Source organism: Notolepis coatsorum, assembly GCF_963971535.1.
Source record: "Notolepis coatsorum genome assembly, chromosome: 2".
NCBI lineage: Eukaryota > Metazoa > Chordata > Actinopteri > Aulopiformes > Paralepididae > Notolepis > Notolepis coatsorum.
In genome coordinates, this window is record NC_140166.1 from 75,989,476 (window position 1) to 75,999,778 (window position 10,303).

At 40.9% G+C, this 10,303-nt stretch overlaps 1 protein-coding gene across 1 annotated transcript; it reads right to left on the reverse strand.

The window, feature by feature from the left end:
• Window positions 1–1,178: 1,178 nt before the first annotated feature.
• LOC311223445 (putative nuclease HARBI1) lies at window positions 1,179–2,521 on the reverse strand (the record flags this gene model as incomplete). The annotated part of the gene is made up of 3 exons (XM_084308232.1): window positions 1,179–1,480; window positions 1,631–1,742; window positions 2,126–2,521. 3 exons carry the CDS (start codon window positions 2,519–2,521, stop codon window positions 1,179–1,181), a joined length of 810 nt encoding a protein of 269 aa, XP_084164358.1.
• Window positions 2,522–10,303: the final 7,782 nt, after the last annotated feature.

Consider the following 10,303-nt stretch of genomic DNA (forward strand, 5'->3'; position numbering starts at 1 on the left):
GGAGTAATCCTAGGAGCCCTCATCCCAAAGGTATAGGTGCACTTCATTCTATGAGTCTCTTTCATGATTATTCATTTAGTTAACCATCGTCACATTTTGCAGTGTCTGGACCTGCTGCTGGAGTTGTTGGAGAGGAGACCACTGATGTAAGTTGATATTGCTGCATCATTGTGTAATGGTTCTATTTTAGCAATCAAAAAATCAATAATCAGAAGATCATTGAAAAATATCCCAAACCATTGCAATATTATCTACTGAATTATGTCAGTGTTTTTGGTAAATAATGTAATGTAAAAAGGGTATATAGCAATTATAAGCCTCTGCTTCAGCCTACACGTTGTTGGTCATTTTCTCTCTTTTATAAAAGGTTCTACTACTTTGCTTTGTAGAATACCGAAATAAAACCATCAATACATGTTCATTGTGTGTGTCCTTTAAAAAACCAAAGACAATTCTCCAAAGTTCCTAATAATTCCTAATTCACTAACAGACGGACAGTCCAGACGATGGCGAGGACACGTTGACTGCCTGTTCCGGCGATGTGGTAAAAACAAGTTGTGGAAACTAATACCCCTATCCAACTCACTCGCTGTGTATTTGGACTAAATCAATGCATTCCTTTAGCCAGGTACTGAACAACGGCCGGAGCCTGCAGGCCCCTCTCACTCAGCTGGGGATGGGGAGGTGAGTTATCATTTAATACCCTCACATTGTGAGGGGAGGTCTGAGTTCAGTTGCCATCTGACCACCACACATTAATTTCCTTTTCTTTTAATTTAGAGTGTCCAGTCACTGTATAAAAGGAAATTGAGGCTGGAGATCCTCTATTTGGAGTCTGGCCTTGAGCTCCGCAGGCTCAAGATCCGCAGACTCCGGCAGCTGGATGTAAGTTGTGAAGCTTTGCCTAAAGTATTTGTGAGCTTTGGCATGAAATGCAACTTAACTGAAATTCTTTTTTGTGTGCACTTTCATTTACAGGCGGACAGCAGTCAAAATCAATAAAGGCTTTATTCTACAACATGGATCTCTTCTTCTTCTTGTACATGTTCCTCTATGAATGGGTATAACTTGAAAGCAAAGAGGGTGGCAAAGCCTATAACCATATAAATTAAACATGCAAACATAAAAAGAGGAAAACGTAAAATGAGTCCCAACATTAACCTAAATTAACTCAACACCTAACTAAAATGATGGTGGGCAATTCTGTTCCTTGCAGCCTGTCCGGTCTGCTCGTCCAAGTGGACTGGCTGTAGGTCATCCTCAGGATGGTCCAGGATGACTGGGACCCTCTCCTTCCTCAGTGTTGCCACATTGTGGAGCACTGCACAGGCCACAGTGATGTCACATGCCCTGTCTGGTGCCACCCGCAGCCCGCGCAGACACGTGAATCTGGCCTTCAGTTGGCCGAAGGTCATTTCTATCCGGGCTCTCGTCCGAGCATGAGCCCCGTTGAAACGGGCTTCAGGCCCTGGTGCTGGCTCTGGATAGGGGGTCATGAAGTAGGGCTTGCATGCATAACTCCTGTCTCCAATTAGGAGTCCATCGTAATGACCTATAGTATATAATATACAATGTTAGATCACCTCTACATGAAATAAGCATTTTCTAAATTACATGATATTTGCTATACCTTGCTCGAAGCTGTTGCACAGTGCAGACTCTCTGAATACTCTGGAGTCGTGGACGGAGCCCGGCCACTTGGCCTCAATGTTGGTGATGAGGCAGGTGGAGTCACAGATCATCTAAGATGAATTGCGGTCAAGTCATGGGTATTGTACAGTACCATACAGCAGGCAATTGCAAGGTCCATGATGACCCCGATGTTAAAATAAATATGATTGTTTTTATAGCAATGTAATTTGAAGGGAATTGTCATAAGTAGGCCTACCTGCACATTAATGCTGTGAAAGCCTTTTCGATTCACAAAATCACCCTCGTATGGGCCAGAGGGTGCTTTGAGTTTGATGTGCGTGCAGTCCACTGCGCCAATGACATTTGGAAACTCTGTAATAATAATGAGCTCCGTAAGGAATAGTGATATATAAATGCACTTTAATTAAATGGTGGAATATTGAATAACTCAATTACCCGCAATTCCATAGAAGCCCTCTTTGATTACATTCACTTGGACACGGCCAGGGAATGTAATGAAGTCATTCATGAACTTCTTCAAGGCCAAATATACTTTGCGAACAGCACGGCATGCAGCGGCTTTGCTGATGTTCTCCGCATCGCCTACGGTGTACAGGAAGGTACCACTGGCAAAGAAACGCAAGGCAATGCAGAGAGTCTGGGTGACACTCAACGCTCTGCTGCGGCGTGTTTGATTAACAAGGTATGGCCCGAGAAGGTCTTGGAGGTAAATGATTCCTTGTCTGCTAAATCTATAGCGCTCGTACAGGAACTCATTAGTATGAGCTAACGGATCTTGGCGATCCCTAAGCACTCTCTCTCTATGAAATGCTAATCGGACTATGATTGCTTCTTCGTCAATCGGATCTCTGAGGAAGGGACATGCCATTATTTGCGAAGGTGTGGCCAAAATCCACGCATAACGTTTCAATTTATGCTTGAATGAAACAAAATCCAGGCGCTCCGTTAAACATCCACAGCGGAGAATATGAAAGGAATCAGAGCCAAACGAGCGATAGGTTTCAATCATTAAAAATATCCCCGCGGGATTCACATTTGCAATGCTGCGCGTTATTAAAATAACCACATAATGTGTACATCGCACGTAGCGAGCGCCGTATATATAACGTGCATTATTTAGGACAAAGTGAATTTAGTATCAGCATTTTAGGTCTATTTTACATTTCAAAAGCCCCCTCTAGAAAAATGAAGCACAAGAACATAATACAGAATGGTATAATGCAGATCTAGACTGACAATCATTTCAGGAAGCGAGCTGGCATTTCTTTGCAAGGGCGTGGCCATGGTTCATCCAGCTAACTGAACTTAACCCTGCCCTCGACCAGGTTCAAACTTTTTGATCTGTTGTCATAGTGATTTAGACAATCGAGCGTCGGGGAATGGAAAGGTCTGGCTTAAGTCAAGCTATGCTGAAAATGATCCTCAGTTAGCCGGGAACGGGGCCCAGTAGCGGTCCCCAAGGGAAAATATGTCAGTCTAACCTAACATTGTCAGGAATGGGGGGGGGGGGGGGTGTAGGACACACACAAAAGGGGGAATCTTTGTACCCAGAGGGGTAACCAGTGGTATCGTAGAACGATGAGATAGGGTGAGGGAAAAACACAAGAACACTGAAATAACTAAAGATAAAAGCTATAGACCAGGATAAAGGAAGGAAATGGAAAAAATTATCAAAATAACTAAATAACCACCACCTCACAGTTGAAAACAAACAGGAAACCAAAAGCACTTCAGAAAGAGAAAACCCTAAAAACAGTAGTTCACTCCTCTACTACTGAGGGAAACATGAAATGAACAAGCATCTGAACAACAGAAACCAAGCCTACTTAAAGGCACTGCACACCTGACACCAATCAGGTGGTAATCAAGCCCACACACCTGCCATGCCGCATGGCAATTAACTGGTGTCTGGTGATTGACAACTCACCAGAGAAAACCCAAAATACATTCATGGCACACAGGAATAAACTAAAACCAAACCCACATAGACACATAATCCATCACAACCACGTTTGTAGGAAATCCTTTCTGACCACTCTCTTCTTCCGGTCCCTGCCATTGTCAGATATTTGTTTTGCTAACATAAGAATCTATAAATCTACCATATCTACAATTCCATATATTGTAAATGACTTAAACAAGTGTGTACAATCAACTGTTATTTACTGTGTTGGCCCTGTATTCTGATGTGTATTCATGCAGGGAATGTCATACATTCTTGTGGACCTACACAACGGCACCAGAGAGTCTGTGTTCTAATAATGTTGAGTTCAGTTGTAATCCAACCCTAACTAGCTGCAATACCTATTTCTTTATTTGGTTTTGTGTCAGTCTGGTTTCTCTGATCCTATTTCTGAAGATGCATTTCCATTGGCTAATGGACGAGATATAAGTAGTAGTAGTAGTAGTAGTAGTAGTAGTAGTAGTAGTAGTAGTAGTAGTAGTAGTAGTAGTTTATTCAGTCATCATCTCACACAATACAATATGCACAATCATTTAACAATACTTGATTTTACAGTGACTGAAAAGGTAGACTGAAGCATAATGCTTATACATGCCTGTCCTATATTAAAATAAAAATTAAGACTCAAACAGTATTCTAAAAGAAAATAGCAGAAAAAACAGTATTTATTCACCTTTGTAGTTTTCAAAAATAGCTTTACAAACCATTTTCTTAAAAAACAAAAGCGAATTACTAATTCTTAACTGTATATCAGCATTTCAACCCACTTTTGTATCGTGCATAAGAACACAAATACTCTCGATAATCTAGCGTTTATTTGAAAACGATTCATAAATCAGCCGGAAAATTACAACGTGGTTTGTGTATTCCAGTAAATGGCTATTTTCGTGGAATATTTTTTTCTTTCTAGGAATCTCCAAAACTATACTCGTATTCAAAACGGTATAAAACGGAAATGTACTGATGAAAAAACAATCCGTTTCGTACATGTTGACTGCAAGCAAGTCATTGATAAGCGACGGGTGTATTAGACACATAGCCATAATTTAAGATATAGTTTAATCGCTCGCAAATGTGCTCGTCCTCCCATTGATTAACGTGCTGGCATCCAAGCGATAAATCGTCATATCCGGCTGGCAACCAATGTGTTAACAGTTCAGCAACATTGCACATATCATTAACCCTTTAATCGCCAATGACGTGTTTAGACGTCATTCCTCTCCATGCGTAATCTGCCAAATGACGTTTTACAGCGTCTTTGAGATCAATATTTCAGAAATCTGTCATGGCAATCATATTTCACCCACGGAGACTTGACGGGTGCTTTAGATCAGTGTTTCTCAACTGGTCGTCGCGACCCAAAAGTGGGTCGCGGGGCCATTTTGAGTGGGTCGCGGATGTGTGTGTAAAAAAAAAAAAAAAAAAAAAAAAAAATCTTTTTTTTACTTTTTTTTTTTTCACTACCTATCTTTGTGAAAGTGGTTTCTCAGCTGTGGTCCAGCTGAAGACAAAGCGGAGGAACAGATTGGACATTGAGCATGACCTCAGAGTTGCTTTGTCTACCAATTTTATTTTATTGTGTTTTTAGCCCTTAGTTGCACTTTTGTTGCAACCCCAGTTATCCCATTAGTTCCCCCAAACGTAGGTCTGTTATGTTAAGCTAAGAAATCTGCTAAGAAGCATAATTATTTATTATTATTATTTAATTTCATTGGGTTTTTAGCCCTAGTTGCACTTTTGTTGCAACCCCAGTTATCCCATTAGTTCCCCCAAACTTAGGTCTGTTATGTTAAGCTAAGAAATCTGCTAAGAAGCATATTATTTATTATTATTTTATTTCATTGGGTTTTAGCCCTAGTTGCACTTTTGTTGCAAACTCAGTTATCCCATTAGTTCCCCCAAATTTAGGTCTGTTATGGTAAGCTAAGAAATCTGCTAAGAAGCATATATTATTTATTATTCTTTTATTTTATTGGGTTTTTAGCAATAGTTGCACTTTTGTTGCACTTTTTTGTGTTTATTTCATGTTTTGAAAGATTGCGTATTACTGCAATTTTTTTTTATTATACATAAATCATAGTGGTTCAACATTTTGGGTCGCGACTTAATGACTAAGGAAAATGTTGGGTCCCGAGGCTAGACCAGTTGAGAACCACTGCTTTAGATCTCCTCTCAACTCTCCAATGGTTCAAGACCGCCATCTGGTGGCCGATCGGCGAGGTGCCAAAACCAGAAGTGAGCGGCCGGAAGTGGTGCTCACCCATATTTTGTCCGGCCACTTGCTATCGTTCGCGGGACTCCATCTTGATACACTGGATATCGATCCGTTGCCAATAACTTGATAAACAACATGATTTGGACGTATATAGTATTATACAACCTGGAACTGGACCAACTAGATCGACATCCCATAATAACGATCTTTTTGCTCCACGCTGATCGCCCAACGCTACGAGGAAGCTGCAGTGAGTTTCAGCGTGTTTGATTATTATTATACATACAAACTGCTCTGATCTATATATCACCCATACTACATATGATTTAACGTCGGCCACGGACTTATAAACCCCCCCCCCCCGCCGGTCACCAGCAGATGATGAGGCATGACGTTTAGGACCTTGTACAATTGAAATTTTTTATCTGACGTCAATCGGTATCAAACTACATTTGATTATCTAATATATGTATTTATGGCTATAACTCACGTTCTATGGAATGCTGCAGAAAACGATAAAAACATATTTATACATTAGACCGTATTTTAGTATGAATGTGTGAATGAAAAAGTAGAACGTTGCTACATCCTAAACGATAGATACTTGATGTTGAATGGGCCATAGTAATGTCAATTTAGCAATACAATTTAAAAAGTTATAGCCCTGCAAAGAAGGGGAACATCTCCATAGACTTACAGTGGTGGCAGAGAAGGGATTAAGATCAGAATAATCTCTGGCAGATAAAGGGTTAATATTTATAAAAAGTTTTGGACCTATCACAGATCCCTGTGGTACTCCACAGGTGACCTTCCTAAATCCTGACAGTGTCATTAATTTGCACACATTGCTGTCTGTTTTCCAAGTAGCTCTTCAGCCAAGAGTTAGCTATACCTTGTATCCCATACTTCTCCAGTTTTCTCACTAATATGCTGTGATCTATTCTATTGTATCAAAAGCCTTCTGTAGGTCAATATAAATACCAATAGAACACTTGTCATTTTCAACTGCCTTTTGTTATTTCTTCCATCACTGCATATGTAGTAGTTATATTTTCCCTAAACCCATACTGGTGTTCACTCAATACTTTGTATTTGCCAATGAAAAGATCCAGTTGTTTCACAAATAATTTCTCTAATATTTTTTAAAATTGAGGAAGTAGAGACACTGGTCCATAATTGTCCATTTGATGTGTATCTCCATTTTTAAAGATTGGAATTACCTTTGCTGATTTCATATTATTAGGAAAAACACCTCTTTGAAAAGACAGATTGCATAGGTCAACGGTTTTACAATAGACTCAATTACTTCTTTAATAATTACCATGTCAATGGAGTTTATATCATTTTGTTATTTGTTTATTGTTATTTGCACTTACAAACATACATTCTGGAATAAAATAAGTAAAAGAAGAACAGTTAAAATACTACAGACTAGGATCTGTAGTTCTTTTTTAAGCTTGCTTTTAAATGTATTTAAAGTGGAACATGTTTCTGTTAGATTTTGTATATCATTCCACATCACTGCACATTGATAAACAAATGAGAATTTGGCAACAGAGTAGGGCTGGGCGATAAAACAATAACGATAACTATCGCGATAAATTATTTCCTCGAAATAAACATGAAACGTGGTCGCAAAGTTTCGATATATCGATTTTCCAAGCTTGGATATCAGCGCACACGCACTAACAACCACACGCACTAACAACCAATCAGTGAAGGAGATGGCGACAGCGAAGGAGACCCGCGGTGCACCTCTGGGTAGTAAACAAGGCTGGCTAGGATCATTAGCTTGCACGCCACTATTTTATAGTTTACGTGCGGAGTGGGTGTGTGGCATGAATTCTGAGGGTAACGGTTAGAGTAGTGTGGGGTATGCTGCACCGCGGTGGACGTTGTTGCAATGTATTGGGGCGGAACGGAGTATTTTAGGGTGATAGTTAGTACATTGGAAACAAGGCTGGCTAGGATCATTAGCTTTAGCCATCAGAGCCTTGAACAATGAACACTGAGGGTCACAGAACACTGAACTCTCCACACACACGCACACATTAGCACACACACGACACGCACGCTGTGCACGCTCGCACATTAGCAGCCACTTTAACATGAGAAAGCACTCACTCATGCTGCACACGCCCACACTTATGGCCACAAAGGAAAGGTCACTTTAAAAATAGTATTGTAACAGTGTATTGCACTACCAAGGGACCTAGCATGTCCTTCATGCTCTGTAAATAACTATGTACAAATACTGTGATGTCCCACTATGTTACCTGTTTATTGCACAATGTTGTCTATTGGATTCTATTATATGTTGTACTACTGTATTGCACATTGTTGCGGGCAAGACCACCCGCATTTCATTGTATACTTGTATGCTGTTGTGAAGGATCAGATTAAACCGAATATATATATTTATTTATGGATATATATTTAATAGTATTTGTATATCGTTTGATATCCCCTGTATATTCCTTGTACAATATGCACTGAATATCCCTTTAGTCTACTAAACAGCCCATAATAGTTTCATTCTACCATTGGACGAGAACCTGGCGCCGGCAGCCATACCCCTAGGTTCAAGTTCAATCGTGCCGCCCAACATGTCGTGGCAAGCCCGGTTCCGCGTAGGAATACGTCTGGCGAAATACGAATGGTACTATTTGTTCACAGCGCATATATATATGGCGCAAGTAAAGTAGAACTTTCTTTTTTAGTCCATTAGTTCTTTACCCTCCAACCGAGTAACAGACGCGAAGCCTCACCCACGACGCACGTGTGGTGCAGTAAGGCCTACTTGGCCTCAGAATAGGCATTGAGATATCGTGTGGATTAATAGTTGAATTGTCATAGTTTGGCACTATACCGTCGAGTTGGACGTATTTCTATTAAGCTAATAATAGTCTATTATGTATGGTGCATCGTTCGGTTAGAGTTATAAAGTGATCAGTACCCCCATCGTTCCTGACGTTATCTGGAGTCTTAACCAGGCTGGGCAGACCACTAGTGGTGCTTGCATCCGAGGAGCTCCGGGCCAGGACGAGGAGACCTGTACATTGGATTACTTTACCCGGACGACGGCGAGCCTTCCACGGCTTGGATTATGCTTTGGGTGCTTTGATTATTCCATGGATAACGGCCAACACTGCTGAGTGTTGGAACTACCCCCCGGAGAGGAGTCCAGGTGAGACGGCGCTCTACACCAGTGAGGTCGCCTCACGTCTCTCCGTTGTGGACCGGCAGCTACCGTCCACCAGAGGGTCCAGCTGTATTCATCTGCGGACCGAGGTTCTGTGGGCACCGTGTTCAAGACTTTGAATTCTCCCAAGAAATCGTCGGCCAGATGGGATACCGCCAGCGGCTCTTCTAACCCCCCCCTCCTACTGTTTTACAACCAGCGGGACCCCCCCCCCCCCTTAGTGTATCCAGCTATAATCATTTAAGTACCATCGCTATAGTTCCCTAAAGAACCGGGTTGTATACTTACTCCCTGCGTAACCAGAGATTGGACATTCAATGTTGATTTACCTACGAATACTCATTTGCCATACAAGTGCATTTCAAATCATAAATGTCATCAAGTGAACGTTGTATATACCCTTTGCTATATAAAATATTCGATTTGTACATTTGTGTGGACTTCGTTTCATCAGGTGGGAAAGTGTTCATCATATCTATATCATGTACTGGATGGCCAGAAGTTAAAGTACAAGAGTTAGTGGTTTAATAATACCATACTTATCAATACAGTCAGGGAATTGTACCCCTCAGTTACATATGCCGTGACAAATAAAACTCTTGACTTGACTTGACTTGACTTGACTTGCACGCCGCTATTTTATAGTTTACGTGCGGAGTGGGTGTGTGGCGTGAATTTTGATGGTAACGGTTAGAGTAGTGTGGGGTATGCGGTGGACGTCGTTGCAATGTATTGGGGCGAAACAGAGTATTTTAGGGTGATAGTTAGTAGATTGTCGTGGGATACACCGCTTGCTCTGGCTAACTGTTAGTTCCATTCTTATAATGCATATGATCCAGTGGCGGTAGATTGCCCCCTGGTGGAATATAATAATCTATGCACTGGTGTGCGCGGACTGATGACGACATCAACCCGAGACATTCGCAGCAGCAAAACAAGTGAGTCTATTAAAACACTTTGACGATCGCTGGGACCCATCTAATATGGTGGTAGAGGACCAAGGTTTATCAACACACCAATGTCTTTTTGTAGAGCTATATCTATACTTTATAGTATTGCTATCTGTCCATTCTCATTGTCACTTGAGTTCATAAACCGTCCCTTCAAAATGGCTTAAAGAAAAAAAATCCATCAATAGGTTGTCATTTTATAGCGCTGTGATTGTGAATATAAGCTTTATCGCAGATTTCGTCTCATCTATTTTCTGGAAAGCTAGTTATGGAGATAAAGGCTACTAACGTTATATTCAACGGCATTTCCGTTTTATATA